The sequence below is a fragment of the Bison bison genome, unplaced genomic scaffold (assembly GCF_000754665.1).
Source record: "Bison bison bison isolate TAMUID 2011002044 unplaced genomic scaffold, Bison_UMD1.0 scf7180017864462, whole genome shotgun sequence".
Classification (NCBI taxonomy): Eukaryota; Metazoa; Chordata; class Mammalia; order Artiodactyla; family Bovidae; genus Bison; species Bison bison.
This window is the reverse complement of record NW_011495024.1, coordinates 800,861-821,307: the sequence shown is the minus strand read 5'-3', so window position 1 is coordinate 821,307 and position 20,447 is coordinate 800,861. Positions and strand designations below refer to the sequence as shown.

Below are 20,447 nucleotides of genomic sequence, written 5' to 3'. Positions count from 1 at the left end.
CTGTCATCCCAAGCAATCTAGGCAAGGATCATTTTAAGCTGCTTTACATTCATGTAAAAAGAGCGGAGAGGTTCTTCTTTTCTCTCCCGTATTGAATCAGTACCCTTAAGTGAAAGATCTGATGTGAAAAAAGTGCAAGCAAGTTGGACATGCCAATAAATACCATATAACTTACCGCAGATTACCAAAACTGTACAGGTATGTACACCTCACTGAGGTTCCCCCTGTCAGGAAGAGATTCCGAACCCCCCTCGTGAGCGGTTGCCGCAGAGTCCTAGGGCAGATGGTCAGTGGGCGAAGGAAGGCCGGGCCCTTCTGCTCTTGCTCTGAAGCCCCAAGCCCAGGTCCGCTCCACCCTCAGCCGCCTCCTCCTTCTTCCTCACTTTGAGGCGAGTGAGCAGCTTAATCAACCAGACGTCCCACTCCTCAGGCAGGAGGAGGAGGAGGAAGCCCAGGCCGATGATGATGATGGCAATTACCCGGACGCCGTTGAAAACGATCTTACTGGTGTAATGATCAACCACTGGAGGAGACAGAGAACGGAGGTTACCCAGGGGCCGACAGGCCTGGGCAATCAGGAGGTGGGGGACCCTGCCAGGCCAGGGCCTGGGGCAGCCCTTTCTGCGGGGTGGACGCTGTGCTGCCTTGACCAGGTAGGCAGAGCTGCCTCCAGCAAACCCCTCTTTAGAAACGCTGGCTGGTGGGAGCGGCCAAACTGACTTGACCTGGCACCTTAGTTTGGACATCGATTTGTCTGAGAGACAAAACAAAACACGAGGGGCACTTAGAGACGTGTGTGTGTGTATACATGTGTGTGTGTGCTCAGTTGCTCAGTGCGTCTGACTCTTTGTGACCCCCCTGGACTGTAACTGTCCAGGCTCCTCTGTCCATGGAATCCTCCAGGCAAGAATGCTGGAGTGGATTGCCACTTCCTACTCCAGGGGATCTTCCTGACCCAGGGATCGAACCTGTGTTTCTTCCATCTCCTGCATTGGCAGACAGGTTTTTTTTTTTTTTTTTGACCACTAGTGCCATCTGGGAAGCCCTGTATATATACTAGTTGGCCAAAAAGTTCATTTGGGTTTCTCATATGCTCTCCTGGAAAAACCCCAGTGAATTTTCAGCCAATCCAGTATATACCAAAATTGATTGTGGCCACCTCTGGGATGCCAGGACAATTACAATGTTATTCTCTTCTTTCTATTATTGGTGCTTTTCACATTTTAAAAAGATTATTTTTATATTTTTGGCTGCACCCCACAGCATGTGGGATCCCAGCTCCCCAACCAGGGATCAAATCCGTGCCCCCTGCATTGGAAGTGCAGAGTCTTAACCACTGGACTATCGGGGAAGTCCCATATTTTTATGTTCTAAAGACCAAACTCAACCTGGTTCTTTGAAAGTGATACAAACTTTTACTCCACTCCAGGGTATTATTAACATGAGGCTCTAATGCCACCTATGTCATCACTGATTATGAACATTTATTAAAGGCCCAAGAAGCTCATTTCTGACTGATAAGATGAGGGAACAAAATGAGAACAGGATTCACATCAGTTCATACAAATCTGGATCATCATTCTCTTCATAACTAAAGATCAAAAGCGTTCCAAAGTTGGTTTTCTTTTCCTTTTTTTGCTTTCTTTTTCTCTTTTCTCAACTAAATCAAACAAAGCAAATTTGGAGGCAGGCCTCCACATAAAATGGTTGTCTGAGGAGGCCTTACAAATAGCTGAGAAAAGAAGAGAAGTGAAAGGCAAAGGAGGAAAGGAAAGATATACCCATCTGAATGTAGAGTTCCAAAGAATAGCAAGGAGAGATAAGAAAGCCTTCCTTAGCATATTTCCAATGCAATTTTTGCATATTTTCCAATGCAAAGAAATAGATGAAAACAATAGAATGGGAAACACTAGAAATCTCGTCAAGAAAATTAGAGATACCAAGGGTACATTTCACGCAAAGATGGGCACAATAAAAGACAGAAATGGTAAGGACCTAACAGAAGCAGAAGATATTATGAAGAAATGGCAAGAATACACAGAAGAACTGTACAAAAAAGACTTTAATGACCCAGATAACCACGATGGTGTGATCATTCACCTAGAGCCGGATATCCTGGAATGCAAAATCAAGTGGGCCTTAGGAAGCATCAGTATGAACAAAGCTAGTGGAGGTGATGGAATTCCAGGTGAACTGTTTCAAATCCTAAAAGATGATGCTGTGAAAATGCTGCACTCAATATGCCAGCAAATTAGGAAAACTCAGCAGTGGGTACAGGACTGGAAAAATTCAGTTTTCATTCCAATCCCAAAGAAAGGCAATGCCAGAGAATGCTCAAACTACTGCACAATTGCACTCATCTCACATGCTAGCAAAGTAATGCTCAAAATTCTCCAAACTAAGCTTCAACAGTACGTGAACTGAGAACTTCCAGATGTTCAAGCTGGATTTAGAAAAGGCAGAACAAGAGATCAAATTGCCAACATCCACTGGATCATAGAAAAAGCAAGAGTTCCAGAAAAACATCTGCTTTATTGACTATGCTGAAGCCTTTGACTGTGTGGATCACTGTTGTGGAAAATTCTTAAAGAGAAGGGAATACCAGACTAGCTTACCTGCCTCCTGAGAAATCTATATGCAGGTCAAGAAGCAACAGTTAGAACCAGACATGGAACAACAGACTGGTTGCAAATTGGGAAAGGAGTACATCAAGGCTGTATACTGTCACCCTGCTTATTTAACTTACATGCTGAGTACATCATGCAAAATGTTGGGCTGGATGAAGCACAAGCTTTAATCAATATTTCTGGGAGAAATATCAATAATCTCAGACATGCAGGTGATACCACCCTTATGGCAGAAAGCAAAGAGCCTCTTAATGAAAGTGAAAGAGGAGAGTGAAAAAAGCTGGTTTAAAACTCAACATTCAAAAAACTAAGATCATGGCATCTGGTCCAATCACTTCATGGCAAATAGGTGTGGAAACAATGGAAACAGAGAGTTTATTTCCTTGGGCTCTGAAATCACTGCAGATGGTGATTGCAGCCATGAAATTAAAAGACACTTGCTCCATGGAGCAACCTAGGACCTCTGACCGACCTAGACAGCATATTAAAAAGTAGAGACATTACTTTGCCAAGGTCCATTTAGTCAAAGCTATCATTTTTCCAGTAGTCATGAATGAATGTGAGACCATAAAGAAAGCTGAGCATAAAGAAGAATTGATGCTTTTGAACTGTGGTGTTGGAGAAGGCTCTTGAGAGTCCCTTGGACTGCAAGGAGATCCAACCAGTCCATCCTAAAGGAAATCAGTCCTGAATATTCATTGGAAGGACTGATGCTGAAGCTGAAACTCCAATACTTTGGCCACCTGATGCAAAGAACTGACTCCTTGGAAAACACCCTGATGCTGGGAAAGATTGAAGGCAGGAGGAGAAGGGGATGACAGAGGATGAGATGGTTGGATGGCATTGCCGACTCAATGGCCATGAGTTTGAATAAACTCTGGGAGTTGGTGATGGACAGGGAGGCCTGGCGTGCTGCAGTCCATGGGGTCACAAAGAGTCGGACACAGCTGAGCGACTGAACTGAACTGAACTCCACACAAGGGAGAATCAGATTGTTTTTTTTGAAAAACTCAGTTTGTGAAAGAGTTTCTTGTGACTTGTATGTGCAGCTTTTGAAGCCTGCCGTGCTGGCCCTCCCTCTGCATCCCCTACCCTGCCGTGTCTGCCCCACGAGGGGGCTGCTCTGTCATCCCACTTCCTGTTCCTCCAGTCCTCCTGCCCCATCCCCTTCTTCCTGCACTTCTCGCCTCCATCTAGAGGCTGGGCATAGAGGTAAAAGGCAAACCTGAGAAAAACATTTTGTTAGCAGTTCTTTTGTGGAATTAAAGCACCTCTTTTATCTTCCTCTAATTTGGAAACATTAATTTTTAATACCGGCAGAACAGCCTGTTAATTTACAAATGAAAGAAAGTGAAAGTGTTAGTTGCTCAGTCGTGTCTGACTCCTTACAACCCCATGGACTGTAGCCCACTAGGCTCCTCTGTCTATAGAGTTCTCCAGGCAAGACTACTGGAGTGAGTTGCCATTTCCTCCTCCAGAGGATCTTCCTGACCCAGGGATCAAACCCAGGTCTCCTGCATGGCAGGTGGATTCTTTACAGTGAGCCATCAGAGCCAGTCAGCCAGTCCCACGAGCTATGCTAGAGAGACTGTCAGAAAGCCCAGCAAGGGCTCTGCTCTGACAGGTCGGAGAACCACAGACTCCTCTGCTCCTCCTCCCCTGGAGAACTGACTGTTATTGCTTCCTCTGATACACTGCTGACCTTCTTACATTGCAGAGGATTCTGATTAACCTCTCACACACTGGCTGCATGATACAGTTCTTATTCTTGGAATGAGAATGCTCTGTGACTCTAAAGACACACTAAGATGCAGTGGGGGTATGTTGATGAGTCATTTTTCTGAAGCCTGTGGTTTGTGGACACAGACAAGCTGGACCACTTTTCTACCAGCTCTCCAGCTGCTTAGGGGCTTCCTGCCTTTGGAAGTTCTACCTCATAAATCATTTCATGTGGTCCTCCTATGAACCAAGGTGATGACTCAGGGACAACCTTCATTTTTAGGGGATAAGTAAGGGCCCAGAGAGGTTATGAGAGGGGACTGGTCACCCTCCCTCTGGGCAGGTGCCGGGCCCAAGGAGCCTGGGACCAGGGTAAGACACATATAGACCGTATGGAATGCAACGCAAGGAAGACCTCTGGAAGTTGACTGTGGTTTTACCTATGCTTCCAGGCTTATTATCACCAGACTGAACAGGATATGGGGTTGCCATTCCCTGGGAGCCTAGTCCTCTAATGGCCCAGAAGTGGGCAGGTCGGGAGATGGCTTTGGCAGGAGCTGTGCCAAGGTCAAGGGGGTGAGTGCTCTGGGAAGTGACTCACAAACAGATTCTACAGGGAGGTCGGGTATGACTTAGGGAGATTCTGGGAGGAAAACCCAAAGTTCATAGCAGCATGAGCCAGGAAAAGGAAGGAGGTGAGGGGGAGGTGATGGCGCGCTTTAGAAGAACCGACTGAGTGTGCTTGTGAGTCCCCAGTGACAAACAGAGCCGGGTCCTGAGCAGCTGGACGAAGGGCTCTCTTCTGGGACTCCGGGAGCAAGGTCTACACTTCTATCGTTGTGGACGTGTCTCTATTTCATGCCTGCCACACCCTGAGCTAACATTCTCTTCTAGAAAGCTCCTTATGAAAACTAAAAAACTTTTTTTTCTGCTACCTGTTCGTCTCTACTGATCAATAATATTAATGATATTCATCTCTGATCTCCACACTGGCTCAAACAAAGATGATTTTAGACTTTCTGTACCTTGGTGTTATATGTGAAAATCAATCCACTCTGAAGAAAATGCTGCGTGTGTCACAAACGTCAACATTTTACCCAAGTGGTTTCTTTCTATACAGGAGGTTAAACCTGTACACTGTACCAGGCAAGCAAGAATATATGTGAGTATGTGTGTGCACCTGTGTGCTTGTGTGTGCATTTATAAACAGATACAGAGAGCCATAGAAGTTTACCTGCATTCACAGGTACGCTGAGGACGATTCCAAGAGACATCAGAGTGGGATATGTAACAGCAATTCCAAAATTTAATACAATATTGAATGCTGAAATAAAGAATAAAAAGATAGGTGTTATGCATGACCAGCCCTGACCTTCTGTCCTTTCTGGCCTATCAACCTCAGCTTCTCTGAGAAGGCTGGAGTCTAGGTGTTTCGCTCTTTATTCTGACTTGGGTTCCTGCAAGGGCTCCAGGACTGGGGATTAGGGCCAAACATCCTAATTACTTAGGCCTCTTCTCTTCCTTGAGCTCTGAAGAAGAAGAAAGAAATTTTAAAAAGCTAACCAGTGACAAGGCACTAGAAAAGAGGATGAGACTATCCTACTTATCTGACTAACTTTGCTTTTTTCTGCTGCTGGCAGTGATTCTGGGATGACTATGGTCAGGAGCTTTGGGATGCACATTTTAGATAGAAATGGGTGAGGCTCCTCCTTGGATGCTTCCCTGCCTAGGACCAGCCTTATAGCAATTACTGGTGGTGAGGATGATGATGATAATGAAGTAATGGGGATGGTGACACAAATAGTGATAATATTTACTGAACATCATCAGGCAGTGTTCTAAGAGCTCTGTGTGGATTGTTAACCAACTCTAAGCTTGTACTGCTTGCTGCACGACAGGCCAATAATTGAAAGGTCAGTTGCTGGAGCAAGGAATAACAACTTTATTCATAAAGCTGGCAAACTGAGAAGATTGTGAGTTCATGTCCCAAAGAACCATCCAGTCTGGGTTAGAATTCAGGCTCCTTTTGTACTAAAAGGGGAGAGAGTAGAGTCGAACACTTCCTGGTTCCCATCAGTCTCCAGAGAGGATGTGTTAATTTCTTCCTCTCTACAGTCATTCACAAGTAGGTCTAGTCAGGTTATTTCCTGTGAGCTAAACAAAGGTATTTTAGCTTAATGCACATTACTTGGGGAGCATTATGTATAATTTAAGCTTGTAGGCATCATCCTTTTAGTGATAAACTTGTAATAGAATACAGAAGTTTCTTCCCTATTATATTATTAATCTACCAATTTCTAACCAGCCCTATATTCAATGGAAGGACTGATGCTGAAGCCAATACTTTGGCCACCGGATGTGGAGAACCAACTCATTGGAAAAGACCCTGATTCTGGGAAGGATGGAGGGCAGAAAAAAGAGGGGGGTGACAGAGGATGAGATGGTTGGATGGCATCACTGGCTCAATGGATATGAGTTTGAACAAACTCGGGGAGACAGTGAAGGACAGGGAAGCCTGGCGTGCTGCAGTCCATGGGGTTGCAAAGAGTTGGACATGACTTGGCGACTGAACAAGAACAAGCAGCCCTATAAGTAATGTACTGTTATTACCCTTAGCTCCTGGTTCTCTGCTCAGAGCAGCCATGACCATGGTTACTACCACAGCCACCCTAGTCCTGGAATTAGAACTAGTGTCATTATTACAAAGGCTTTCCTTTTTGCGACACAATGACCTAGAAAACCGTGAAGAACTTGAGGATAATAATAGACTTGCTTTTCTCCTTCAGGGCATGGGTTTCTGGATCCCACTGTCAATCCCTGCTTTCTGGGGATTCTGGCAGGGTAGTTGCCACTTACTCAATAAGAGGACTGAAAATCCACAAAGGTTTCCCCATGGAATGTCATCAAAAGAGCTCCAGTATTCCACTTTGGTAAAGTAGAGGATGACAGGAATACAGGTGATGAACAGGATGTTAAACACACCCAGAATGGAGAGAAATAAGGCGGCTTCTCCAAACTTAGCACTGCCGAGGAGGAGCTTGAACAGGACCTGCCGGAGAGAGCAGAGGAGGGGGGGTGACAGTCTGCCTTGGGCTCCAACATGCCAGGGAGAAGCGAGTGCCCTTGGTAAGCTGGGGCTGGACCACGGGGCCAACGGCCACGTGACGGTAAATTCCACCTCACGTGGCCTTCAGTGAAGGGCAGCAGGGTTCCTCCATGCTCAGTAATGTGGCGATGGAGAGTTACTCCTCGGGTACACAGAGAGCATTTTCAGGAATCATGGGTTTTCACACCACGCTTGATTCCTCCGTGCTGTATCCATGACACCACATCGCAGCCTCATGGCATTGAAGATGAGAAAGCCACATAAATTAGAAGTCACTCCAATTAGAAGTATCTGCCATGATTGCATGGGCTTCCAAGTGGTGCTAGTGGTAAAGAACCCGCCTGCCATGCAGGAGACCTAAGAGACCCGGGTTTGATCCCTGGGCTGGGAAGATCCCCAGGAGGAGGGCATGGCAACCCACTCCAGTATTCATGCCTGGAGAATCCCATGGACAGAGGAGCCTGGAGGGCTATGGTCCATAGGGTTGCAAAGAGTCAGACTTGATTGACGCGACTTATTACGCACGCAAGCCACGATTACACATTCCTTTCGGGAACCCCTAACATTCATCCCTGAACAGTTTGAAAACCACTGCCCCACCCCCCAAAAAGGGATCTGGCTACAAAGACATTTCCTATAAACCAAATGGAGAGGTTTTACAACACTCACAGCTTACCTCTGCTCCAGTCCACCACCCACATTCCAGACACGGCATGGGGTTTTAGTGGAACACTCCCGATGGATTTCTTGCCCCTGTTTGTACACATCTCAGATGCATGAAAAGCCAGGAAAGGGACAAAGGTGGCTGGAGAAGGCGGGAAGCTGAGCTCCCAGGGAAAGCAGGGCCCCGTCCAGCCTCCGTGTTAACTACATTGTTCACAGTTACAGAACTGATGGTCCAGTTTCAGCCTCTGCTTTGTTCCTCCTTCTTCCTCTTCCAGTCATTTCACATCTCTTTGGGGTATCTCTGGACATTTCTGGGCAGGAAGCATGCAAAGGGAAATGAAGTCAAGTCCTTTTACCCTTCTGCCCACCAGCCTGTCTGGATAAAGATCAGCCAGTGGAGGAGTCGGAAATGTAAGTCTAAATCAGAATGTTTGTATTCGTGGTGGACGGAGTATCTATCCGCTCTGCTTCCCATTAGCATGCAGCTCATTGAAGAGAGCAGAGAATTTGAGTATTTCCTGTATTTGGACAGTGGCTCTGGAGTCACGAATGGGGCTAGACTATCGCATCCTCTGGGTGAGATGTATTCCTCATGGGCTGTGTTTCTCTCTCTGAGGGCAAAGGGCAGGGAGCTGATGAAGATAAGAGGGTACAGTTGGGATTTCCCTGGTGGTCCAGTGGTTAAGACTCCGAGCTTCCAATGCAGGGTTGGGGGGTACAAGTTTGATTCCTAATCAGGGAACTAAGATATCACAAGCCTCAGGCCAAAGCCAAAAAAAAAAAAAAAAGAAAAGGTATAGTTATTTCATTTTACAAACACATAAATGTGTTCCTCCCCATGCTGGAAAAGTTCCTTTTCTTAGAACTTTCTACAGTCATTTATTTTCTCTGTCTGACTATCTGGATCCACAAAAGGCCATTAAGTCTCAAAGCTACCATGTAATTTTTCATTGAATCCACCAGGTCAGTTTTCCAACATGGAGACCAGAAAATATTTGCATTCTTGACTAGGGATCTGAAGAGAAGGGGAAGCAAAGTGGGAGAGCCGTTGAGAAGTGTGATGGAGCAGAGAGGGTGAGAGATAAGTGTGGGGGGAATCACTGTCTTCTCGAGACGTGCAGTTCGCACACACACACCTCCAATGGTTCCCAGCATTTTGTCAAAAATATTTTATAATTCCATATGATAGTAATTGTGCTTTTATTTATTCAGTCTAAAGCAATACTTGAAATGCACATGGATTCATGTTGAATCCTGGTGGCCTCAAAAACCATGTGATAAAAGATTTCAAAGCTGCAGGAGATATTTCAATTTTCATGTCTAATCTTATGGGAAATTATCTGACCAAACACAGAAGCAGGCAGTTAGGGCCCCCGATCCTTCTCTGTGTGTGGGTGCTAAGTCTCAGACCTGTCAGACTCTTTGTGACCCCATGGAATGTAGCCCACCAGGCTCCTCTGTCCATGGGATAAGGCAAGAATACTGGAGTGGGTTGCTACACCCTCCTCCAGGGGATCTTCCCTACCCAGAGATCAAACCCACATCTCTCATATCTCCTGCATCGGCAGGCTGGTTCTTTATTACTAGCATCACCTGGGAAGCCCAATCCTCCCTTGTTGGGCCAAATAAGGAAGTCACTCATTGAATTCAGTTGATCCACCTATCCTTCCATCCCTTTTATCCCAAATGTTGCAAATGTATGGCCATCGATGGAAACGTCTGGAAAGCCAGAGCCAAGAGCTGCTGCACATCTCCACATTGTCAGGCTCGCTGTGCCCAGTGCTCCTCTTCAAGCACCAGCTCCAACCAAGGTTCCCTCAAAGCACCGAGCCAGCCAGGCCAGGAAAGCCCAGAGGGCCCGCTCCCTGCGCCTACCTTGTAGAGGGCGGACATGGATGCCGAGCCCACCACCAGGGCTATGCCAATGACGGAGTGGCTGTGGAAGCCATCCGCGTAGGTCATCATCACGATCCCAGCGATGGCGAGGATGGCAGCCACGATCTGGATGGAAGGAAGACAGGGCAGTCAGAGCAGTGGCGGGGAATCGGAGGGGCCCCTACGTGCCAACAGGGGTAGAAATGTCTGCAAGGGTGCCGTGGAGGGCGGCAGGGCTCCCTTTTAGTCCTTCGGAGACCATGCAAAGGCTGCTTTCCTGTCTGAATATTTGTCCCTGCTTGGAAGGGGGCACTCGGCAAAGCCTGGGGTGAACCAAGGACTGGAAACGGTTGACTGCAAGGAGCAGAGCCGCGACTCGGCATCATGTCGGGGGAGGGCCGGCCATGTGATTCCTGGGGCCGCCAGAGGCGGGTGGTCACAGTCGCAACGACAGATTCTTCCGTCATGACTATGGCCTGTTCACGACCCCCTCTTACCTCCTTCCCAACTTTCTGGAGGTGCCTCTCAGGATCCCGCTTTTATGTATTTCACATCTCAACACAGAGTGACCACGACCACGGATCGTAGCCCTCTTTTACACACAAGCGGTAGAACCTTCTGGAAGGGCATATGTCACTGGCCCATCAGGGCTACATACAGTGTCTTAACCCTGGCCCTGCAGTTCCTTTCCTCAGCTACTGGAGGGCCCACCACTCCAGCCCCCCGGCTCCCACCCCTGCCCCCGCCCCCAGCCCTGTTCTCCTCCAAACTCCTCAGGTGGAATAAGGGCTCCAGGAATCTTTACACATTCCTGTTGTGCAAAATCAAATCGTCAGAGTGCACAGGAGAGAAACTTACTTGGGATAACATTTCCTAAAGGAGAAATGCTTTAGCAGTGAGTAAGTACCCGTTATAACCAGAGGTGGTCCTGGAGCTACATAAAGGTGGCTGGCTGCCAAGTTGGGGGTGGGTGGAGGCGGCTGCTGGAGGCAGAACAAACGTGGGGGGTGCAAGTTCTGACAACTGGATTTACTGGAGTTTTCTTTCTCTTACAGACTGTTCAAATGACCTCTGCTCTCTGCAAAAATATCGGGTGGCTAACATTTACTGAGTGATCAGGGGATAAGTTGTTTTCTGTACTTTCTCATTTAATCCTCAGACTAGGTAGATATTACTATTTATTTCATTTTATAGACATGGGCACTTAATCTCAGTAACTTGCTGAAAGTCATAGAGCTGGGATACACATTTCAGGTTTAACTGCAAAGTCAGTGTTTCTATATATAAATAGAAGGTAGGATTCACCTCTGAAGCCATTGCCATTTCTACTCTGATATCTGAAGTGAGGTTTCCTGCAGGGTTGAACCGTGTTGTATTTAGGTTGGTGAAAAGCACTGTGTCAGGGCTCAGCAGTTTGAGCTGTAGTGCATTCCCCAGGCAGTGTAAAGACACACGCGCCCTCACACAGGGGCCCTCACACACCTGCCCTCACACAGGGGCCCCCGAGAGAGCAGGTGGTCATCCTTTCTTGGAGAAGTGCCAGCCCTGCTCTGTTCACCAGCTCTTTCTGGTTTAGTGCTTCCCTTTTTATCACTCATCATCATGTAATGCGTGTGTTTTGTATTCAAATGCTACGTGCACTGTGTATGGCTCTTCACTAAGACAGAAGACGAGGTACAAGAACAGTAAGGGACCATCCCCCCAGGAGAACAGGGATAAGTGAAAAAGCAGGCAAGGCAAGGAGTGTGGCTCTGCTTCAGAGGACCCACACAGTGCAAAAATGCAGCACGGGACAGTTGGACCTGGCTAGGCAGCTGGGTAAACAGAGAACCAACTAGAAAACGAAGGAAATGGCGGGGAGGGGACGGGGAAGAACACAGCTCCACTCCAGGTGATATGGCACATCTCCAAAGGCACCTGAGTCTTTCCAAACATAAAGATTAAATTTAAGGAAGTGAAGGGGAACCAGGGTTATTCTTCCCCGAAGATTTAGAGGGCAGATTTCGGACCTCCTCATTCTCCTTTCTCTATTGATCAAATCATAAAGAGATAAAAGCTTCCATCTGAGCTGTGCTATGCAGAAGAGCTGAGGGGAGGGGCAAGAAATAGAGAGTGTGGGTGGCCACTGACTTCCCGGTCAATATTTGCCAAGTCCAGGCCAGCGAGTTCATTCTGGCAGATGGCACGGGGACAGTGCTCACCCCCTAGCTGCTCACATCCAGAGCCTCTCCTCTTGGAGGTCCTCTCCATGAGTCATAGGTTTAAGCAACTCGATTCCAGGGCATACTGTCTGGGCATTGGCAGCTCCCTGGGACTCCCGACCCTGAACCTGGGCCCTGACCTCCATGCAGAGGGGAAGCTGGTGGTTTTCCTTGCGTCTGATATCCCAGAAAGCAGAGCAGAGTTGAAACATACACTACGGATCTCAGAGAAAGACCTGAGCATCCTTCCCCAAGCCTGAAATTCCTTTGACGATGCCAGATCTCTTTAAAAAAATAAGCGTGGAGTTCACACTTTATACTCTAAAATATCCGGCTTTTGGTTTACACGTGGAACTGTTTCCCAGCCTATTTCCTGTTGTAGGAGGAACTCTCCAGTAAGGCTGGTCCTGTGTGTTCTGTGGTTTCACACAGTCCTCATCTTCTAGATCCCAGCCTCCCTGGGGGAGAATGCTGAGTCTCAGGATGGAATAAAGTGGATATCCCTACTTCCCCTCACCCCTGCTTTCTCACCCTTTCCTGTTGCATCCCCAGTGAATCACACTGAACAAAGACTTGGGGATCCAGACATATGGCTGGCAGTGGCCTGAGACCAAGAGGAGGGGAGCCGCCATCTCTACTCTGGGAAAAATGAGCTGGAGAAGAGGAAGAAGCATGGACGGGGGAGACCCTGAGGCCAGCATGTCACCATTTAACCTCCTGATGATGGTATTGCCTGTGTGGTTATAGCCTGCCCCACCCCCCAGGGCTCTGGATTCAGGGCTCCAGCAGCACCCTGATGCACCTGTACCCCCACAGCCACACTGCTCCCCATCAGATGTCAGGCCGAGAGGAACGGGGCACCATGGAAGGGACGAGGCAGGGGCAGCCCTTGGTGGAGTCTGCATGCCTCTCAGACCAGCACTGCTTCCCACTCCTGCTAGAAATGTGATGGGCTGCATGCCCTCTGCCAAACAGAGCTTCGCTTGTGATGGGTTTTAGATTTCTACAGTTTGGAGACGTTTAAAAAAGGGAAGGGACGGGATAATATTTACGGATATTTCCCTCAGCCTTTCCCTCCCAAGTCCTGCACCGCCCTCACCGATGCCAAGAGAGCCTGGAGGAATTAGCAGACCCTCTAGTTCACCCTGCTTGTTTCAGAGGCTGGAAAGGCATCTGGACCCTGAGCCCCCCACCCCATGCTCCCCCACGCTCTGTGTGCCCTGTGCCCTTCCCCAGCTGTGCTCGGGTGGCGGAGGACAACCTCCCAAACAGAAGGTGGAGTCGAGGTCAGCGCTAGGAGTTACTGTTCAGGGGTGGCACTGAACCAAAGGCTGCAAGTGGGCAAATTATGGAAAACATCAGCTGGGGTCAGACTGAGGTGGGACCTGCTCTTGGTAAAGGTCCAGGCTCCCCAGGACCATGCTGCTGGGGTTTGAGGCCCCTCGGATGATCCCTTAGCTGCCCTCCTTGCTGCTTCTCCAGTCTTCCTGGCTTGCACTCTAGCTGGAGTGGGTGGTTCTGAACAGCTAAGAATGCCATCTGCCCTCCCCTCCGAGATGTGGACTGCGGGTGGCATGGCCTTTATCCAGCCGCTGACCACAGCTGGGTGGGCTCTGGCTTAGGAGGGGCCGTCTCTCCTATCTCCAGCATTCTACTTGCTCTCATTCTCCCGCTGCTTTTGCTGCACCCAACTGCCTTCCTAAGTGTCTGTCAACCTCTGACACTATCACCCAAAGAAGCGGGCTGCTCCATCAAACCCCTCTACTTGAGAAGGAATAAGAAGAATAACAACAGTGAGAGAAGATAACATTTATGGGGTTTCATGTGTCAGGCATGCATCACTTTATTTTATTCTTACAACTATTCTATAAGATGAGTCCTAACGTTCTGCTTGGAGAAGGCAATGGCACCCCACTCCAGTACTCCTGCCTGGAAAATCCTATGGACAGAGGAGCCTGGTAGGCTGCAGTCCATGGGGTGGTGAAGAGTCGGACATGACTGAGCGACTTCACTTTCACTTTTCACTTTCATGCATTGGGGAAGGAAATGGCCACCCACTCCAGTGTTCTTGCCTGGAGAATCCCAGGGATGGGGGAGCCTGGTGGGCTGCCATCTACGGGGTCGCACAGAGTCGGACACGACTGAAGCGACTTAGCAGCAGCAACGTTCTGTTTTATTTTTTGGCCTCACCCCATGCATGTGGGTTCCTAGTACCCTGACCAGGGATTGTACCCCCTGCATTGGAAGGGTGGAGTCTTAACCACCAGACTGCCAAGGAAGTCGCCAACAACTGTATTTTAAAATGAGGTCATTAAGGCTCAGAGACGTTAAGTAACTAGCTTAACATTCAACAGCTTATGAGAGTGGACCCAAACCCTTGTCCCTCAGCTCTAGGATTTAGCACCTCCTTGTTGCGTTATGACCCCTGAGCCTGGAGAGCCAGGACACATGTGAAAAGCATATCCAAGCGCAGAGTCAAGGGGTGACATGGGGGCCAGGTTGGGCTCCTCTCAAACACTAGCCTCTGATGCCACGTGTGGCCACAACCTCCCCAGCATTTGAAGATAAACATTTGCTCTTCCTGGTCTGTCTGCCCGACGCAGACCTGCTGCTGGTTTTCCAGGAACCACAAACTCTTGTGATTTGAGTCACTGCCTTAATAATGCAGGCCCTCTATGTCGCCTGCTCCACAAACATCTGTTCTCTATGTCTGGGTGACTCTCAGGCCAGTGTGCTCAGCCATCAGGATGGAAATGAGTGTCAGTTCCCTTCAGTCCCTGGCGATGACCCAGCAGGTGGTGGTCAGCCAACTTAGCAGTCCGAGAGAAGTCTCAGAGAAGCGTGTGTGTTAGGCCTCATCCTGGGCTCAAATCTCCATCTGTTTCCCCAGGGTGACCTCTGTCACTCTGCCCAGCTGCTGGCATCTTACATATTTTTTTCAAGCTCTCTGAACTCCTGACGATAAGAAGAGGGTGCCCCACCTTGACTTGGAGTGGGACGATCCTAGAGGACACGTCACTTACCTCTAGGAGGGGTGACAATTATTAGAGAGACTTAGGACTGCGTGGTGCTTTACAGGTTGGTAAATTCCATCCCCAGCACCGGCTCCTGGATCTTTATTTCAGTGCTGGCCTCGTGCCGAAGGCCTCGATATGAAAATCTGCTCGGTCTGCAGTGGTCAGTGCAGACCAAGCAAGTGGCCAGGATGGCAGGACCAAATCACAGCTCAGGGATGTGAGGGGGATCTTGCATAGCAATGAGGTAAAGATCTGGGTGTGTCACTCTGCTTTCTGTGAGTCAGTATTTTCACACCTCCTTCTCTTAACCTCAAAAACGTTTTCTTCCCCACGATGCACAGTGAACCTTGCAGCATCTTTCCCCAATAGTGTTCCCGTCTGGAATCTGCTTTGGACTTTTAGAGTCACGCCCCGAGAGTGCTCCGCCATGCATTTTCTTGGCTCTTGGCCTCAAAAGAAAGCCACCATGGGCCCCAGCACATCTGAGCCTTCAGTATCCAGTCGGGCAGGCTGTTGGACAGATTGCTGCTGGCTGTACCTCTTGTGGAGATGTATTCTATGGTTTATTTGCTCAAAGCTTTTCTGGGTGGCAGCTCAGTGAGCTGAGTTCTTATTCCAAAATTAACACGAAGCCTCAAAACAAATTTTCCCCCTACTGCAAGCTAAAAATACAACTCAGCAGTTGACTCACGTCCCCACTGCTGTTTGAGTAACTAGGTGGGCGTGAAGCCACCATGAAGGTGATGTCATTGTTCCCAGGACAGTGAGCCAAGGACACAAGTAGAGAGCCTGGAATCTGCCCCTTTGCGGGGTGCCAGCGGGGTTCCCTCTAATGGGACTGCTGTCCAAAAGGACTCTTAGCTTCCTGGCCTTCCTACATGTTCTGAGGGTGCAAGAAGGGGTAAGTGATGCATTCTGACTACCAGAGATCTAGCCTGGTCAAATCCTTTCTGTCTCTGTTTGTGACGAAGTGATAGTGGGGCAGTGGTAGCTTCTGGCCACCAGAGGGCGACAAGCAGAAGGCAACAGGATTCTGTCACAGGGTCTGCTCAGTTCCTTAGTCGTGTCTGACTCTGCAGCCCCATGGACTGTAGCCTGCCAGGCTCCTCTATCCATGGAATTGTCCGGACAAGAATACTGGAGTGGGTTGCCATTTTCCAAGGCTAAATGTCACCTATTCCTTTCATCCTGGGTGGACTCCTCTATCTGTAGGCTCATGTTTGATAGCACATTTATCATATTTCACATAATTGTTCTAAAATATGACTAGATAAATTTCACTCTATTTTAAGGGAATTTACTCAGTCTCAGAGGTGACAATGAGAGGTAATTCAAGGGGTATCATTTCATTCTCCCTTCCTCTGGGGTTGAAGCAAGTGAAACTGTCCCTCCAAAATTTGAACTGTGCTTAAGTGGGTCTTAAGTGTGTTTAGAATTTGAACTGGGCTTCCCCGGTGGCTCAGTTGGTAAAGAATCCACCTGCAATGCAGGAGACCTGGGTTCGGTCCCTGGGTTGGGAAGATCCCCTGGAGGAAGGCATGGCAACCCATTCCAGTATCCTTGCCTGGAGAATCCCCATGGACAGAGGAGCCTGGGGGGCTACAGCCCATGGGGTCGCAAAGAGTCGGACACAACTAAGCGACTTTCACTTTCTAAGTGTGTCTGGCCCACTTGGGCATTGAAGGCACCGTCCAGATAAACGGCCCACCAAGAGGGCGTGTCCACGTGGATGAGGACATTTAATTTCAGATATCAGTGTTATGGCAGTGTTAGCTGAGGGCTCTGGGCTGTAGGGACTGTGAGAAGCAGGCTGAATACATCACCCCTTCCCTAAGGGGGACCCCAACCGGCACGCAGTTTAGGGAATGCTTGTTGAAATGCTTGAAATGAAAGGTGCTTTAATGAATGCTTGTCTAGAATGGTTCGCAAGCAAGAAGGTTTGCAAGGCACCCCAAGAGCCTGGCCCTTGGCTGGGCTCCTTTTCTGTTGCAAATCAGAAGGAGAGTGGTTAGCAGCTTAGGCTGAACGGTCCAGCACATGGAGTTAAGCAAGCCGATGGGCAGGTTTTGGCTGGCATGACTGAGTGAGGGAGGAAGACAGAGAATAAGGAACTTACCCTCACTCCCATGAACCTGTCCCTGAGAACGATCCATGAGAGCAAGAACACAAAAGCTTTGTTGCAGCAGAACAATACGGAGACATCCGTAGTGTTTATTTTCTTTATTGCATGTAAGTACAGGTAGTTTGTGAGTGTCCAAAGAACACCAAAGGGTGCTGCCTTGGTAAAAAACACCTTCAAAGTCAAGCCATTGTCTCCAAAAAATCGACAGCATTCCCTAAAACAAGGAAAGAGAGGCAGTGTTATTATATTCTTGGGTTGAGACAGATCATTTTTATCCCCCTCTACCCAGTTATTTTGTTTGTTTGTTTTTAGCAGATGCAGGAAGGGGTGGAGTCCTTTTATTTATTATTATATTTTAGCAACGTCTTTCTACCAAAGCCCTTCGACCTAGTCCACTGAAGAAAGCACTGCACGAGGCTCCCAGCACAAGGACTGGCCACTGTGGATGATTCCTTTGGCCCATGTTGGGTATGGAATGGTTGGTTTCGGAGAAGGTCATGGTGGAACCATTTGATCTGAAGAAGCCCCAGTTCCACGGTGACCACCTAAGGGATCCTGCTCCTTGGTTAGTAAAAGAAGGAAGTCTCTAGACCAGGAAGTCTCTAGGCCTTACTTCTCAGGGGCCTGGACACTCAAAGAGAACTCCCCAAAACATATTTTTAAAAAATTTGCCTCCAAATGAAGTTGTCTCTGGGATCAGGCAGTGGCATTCATTTCTTGGGCACATCTAATACATTTTGACTGTTTTATCAATGGTGTTAACTGTACATTTTCTCCATGAGGGCCTTTTTAGTTGGTCATTTCACATGTGGAAGGTCCTGTCCCTACGTCATCTGAGAGGTGATCACAAGAAGGATGAGCAGATCCAAGAGCTCAGTGGCTTAAGAGAGAAGGAGATGAGGAAACACCTGCAGACAAACGGTTTCCAACATCACCTTTCCAGAATCTAGGGGAAGGATCACTGGTATTTGAAAAACTGCTTGAGAAAAAGAAAGCCAACCTTGCTCAGGCAGAAGTGGATGGAGGGGAGGAGGTGGGGGGCAGAGGGTGTGAACAGAGGACTAAGTGGCTGGCTCTGCAGACAGCTGCCCACTGCCCTGCCCAGGAACAGAAAGCATCATTCTGCTGGGCTGGATGAGCCAGGCCAAGGAGAGGGACGTGAGAGGACATGCTCCCATAGCCATCACAGCCCAAGCTCACAGCAGGGCCCAGTGTGGCCCAGATACCAGCAAGTGAGGAGGGGAGAAAAGATGGAACTAGAACAAGTCAAATACACTAAGGTGGAGAACAGCCACAGCCCAGGCCACCTATTAATAACATGAAAATGCCACAATCAAGGAGAAAAATGAAAACAAAAGTCAAAGGGGATTGGATGCAATTGTAAATTTAATTTGATTGTTCTTTCCATCAATCTAAAATGCAACTTGCCTTTGTTCATTACATCCATAGAAGAAACAGAAAGCTCATCACTGTTTGCTGAACTCTGTGCTGCTTCAGCAACAGGCAACCAGCAACAGGCAAATCAGTCAAATCACTAAATTTACCGAGAAACCATTTCAACTGCATTGACTCCATTTTGGCTTTCTATGAACGGAACTTTCATCTAATTGACATGATATTTCTGTTTGCCCTTTAATTTTCATACAATAGTTCAGTTGCACTTTCCATGCACTTTTCTCCAGCCCCTATTTGCAAAAGTCTTCCTTCTTCCCAGAGAAGAGCAAGGAAAGATAAGAAGGCCTTCTTCAATGAACAATGCAAGGAAATAGAAGAAAACAACAGAATGGGAAAGACTAGAGATCTAATCAAGAAAATTAGAGATACCAAAGGAATATTCCATGCAAGAATGGGCACAATAAAGAGCAGAAATGGTAAGGACCTAACAGAGGCAGAAGAGGTTAAGAAGAGATGGCAAGAATACACAGAACTATACAAAAAAGATCTTAATAACCCAGAGAACTATGATGGTGTGGTCACTTACCTAGAGCCAGCCAGACATTCTGGAGTTCAAAGTCAACTGGGCCTTAGGAAACATCACTACAGACAAAGCTAGTGGAGGTGATGGTAACTCCAGCTGAGCTATTTCAAATCCTAAAAGATGGTGCATTAAAGTGCTGCACTCAATATGCCAGCAAATTTGGAAAACTCAGCAGCGACCACAGGACTGGAAAAGTCAGTTTTCATTCCAGTTCCAAAGAAACGTTCAAATTACCGGACAATTGTGCTCATTTCACAGGCTAGTAAGGTTATGCTCAAAATCCTTCAGCTAGCCTTCAGTAGAATATGAAAAGAGAACTCCCAGATGTACAAGCTGGGTTTAGAAAAGGCAGAGAAACCATAGATCAAATTGCCAACATCCAATGGGTTACAGAGAAAGCAAGGGAATTCCAGGAAAACATATACTTCTGCTTCATTCATTATGCTAAAGCCTTTGACCGTGTGGATCATAATAAATTGTGGAAAATTTTTAAAGAGATGGGAATACCAGACTACCTTACCTATCTCTTGAGAAACCTGTATGCAGGTCAAGAAGCAACAGTTAGAACCAGACATGGAACAACAGACTGGTTCCAAATTGGGAAAGGAGTACGTCAAGGCTGTATCAGTTCAGTTCAGTTCAGTTCAGTCACTCAGTTGTGTCCGACTCTTTGCGACCCCGTGAATCGCAGCACACCAGGCCTCCCTGTCCATCACCAACTCCTGGAGTTCACTCAAACTCATATCCATTGAGTTGGTGATGCCATCCAGCAATCTGATTTTCTATCGTCCCCTTCTCCTCCTGCCCCCAATCCCTCTCAGCATCAGTCTTTTCCAATGAGTCAGCTCTTCGAATCAGGTGGCCAAAGTATTGGAGTTTCAGCTTTAGCATCAGTCCTTCCAATGAACACCCAGGACTGATTTCCTTTAGGATGGACTGGTTGGATCTCCTTGCAGTCCAAGGGACTCTCAAGAGTCTTCTCCAACACCACAGTTCAAAAGCATCAATTCTTCAGTGCTCAGCTTTCTTCACAGTCCAACTCTCACATCCATACATGACTACTGGAAAAACCATAGCCTTGACTAGATGGACCTTTGTTGGCAAAGTAATGTCTCTGCTTTTGAATATGCTATCTA

At 47.7% G+C, this 20,447-nt stretch overlaps 1 protein-coding gene across 1 annotated transcript in view; it reads right to left on the bottom strand.

Moving 5' to 3' along the window:
• Positions 1–287: 287 nt before the first annotated feature.
• Positions 288–20,447, bottom strand: part of SLC35F3 (solute carrier family 35, member F3) — a 448,640-nt gene continuing 428,480 nt past the window's right edge. The window contains exons 4-8 of the mRNA XM_010860130.1: positions 17,328–17,547; positions 9,994–10,119; positions 7,203–7,395; positions 5,581–5,670; positions 288–523 (exon numbers count right to left, since the gene is read on the bottom strand). Of these exons, the coding sequence (XP_010858432.1) occupies positions 288–523; positions 5,581–5,670; positions 7,203–7,395; positions 9,994–10,119; positions 17,328–17,547 (865 nt within the window). The remainder of the gene's footprint in view (positions 524–5,580; positions 5,671–7,202; positions 7,396–9,993; positions 10,120–17,327; positions 17,548–20,447) is intronic.